Source organism: Egretta garzetta, unplaced genomic scaffold (assembly GCF_000687185.1).
Source record: "Egretta garzetta isolate BGI_Z169 unplaced genomic scaffold, ASM68718v1 scaffold101, whole genome shotgun sequence".
Lineage (NCBI taxonomy): Eukaryota > Metazoa > Chordata > Aves > Pelecaniformes > Ardeidae > Egretta > Egretta garzetta.
The window spans coordinates 1710112-1710636 of NW_009258666.1; the positions used below are offsets into that span (position 1 = coordinate 1710112).

The 525-nt window shown below is 59.8% G+C and overlaps 1 protein-coding gene across 1 annotated transcript in view; it reads right to left on the reverse strand.

Annotated features, from left to right (window-relative positions):
• Positions 1–525, reverse strand: part of MACF1 (microtubule actin crosslinking factor 1) — a 119590-nt gene that overhangs the window by 72647 nt on the left and 46418 nt on the right. Inside the window, 1 exon segment of the mRNA XM_035904031.1 lies at positions 262–495. Coding sequence (XP_035759924.1) covers positions 262–495 — 234 coding nt within the window.

Sequence of the window (525 nt, forward strand, 5' to 3'; positions counted from 1 at the left end):
CAGGCCAGCCCAAAGACAGAGCAAGGGGCTTTTTATCCCCCCGCGTCCTCCGCAACCAGCGCATCTGCGGCTGTAGCTCTCAAGGCATTTCATGAGAGAAATGCCTGGGGGGACACCTCGCCTGGGTGGCAAACAGGACCAGAAAATTTATGCCACATCGCCTGGACAAATCCCAGGACCCCAGATGAATCCGACTGCACCCACTGGACCTCACTCTCCGCCTCAAGCAGAGCCTGGGGGCTACAGCTCTCCGCACGTCACCTTCTCGGTCTCCTGCTGCACTGCAGCAGTCACAGCGCTCTCCAGCTCCTTCTGGGCCACTTCTGTCCTCTCCTGCAGGGACCGGTACTGCTCCTTGGCACGCTGGAGCTTCTCCTGCAGTGCTGCCAGCTCCCCGGGCTCCATCTTTGCCTTGTTCTCCTCCAAAAACTCCTCGGTGCTTTTCAGGATGCTGGCGAAGGAGGCGGCTCGGGTGTGCATGTTCCTCTGCAGCTCCTAAGCGGACAACGCCATTAAGGCTCTGTC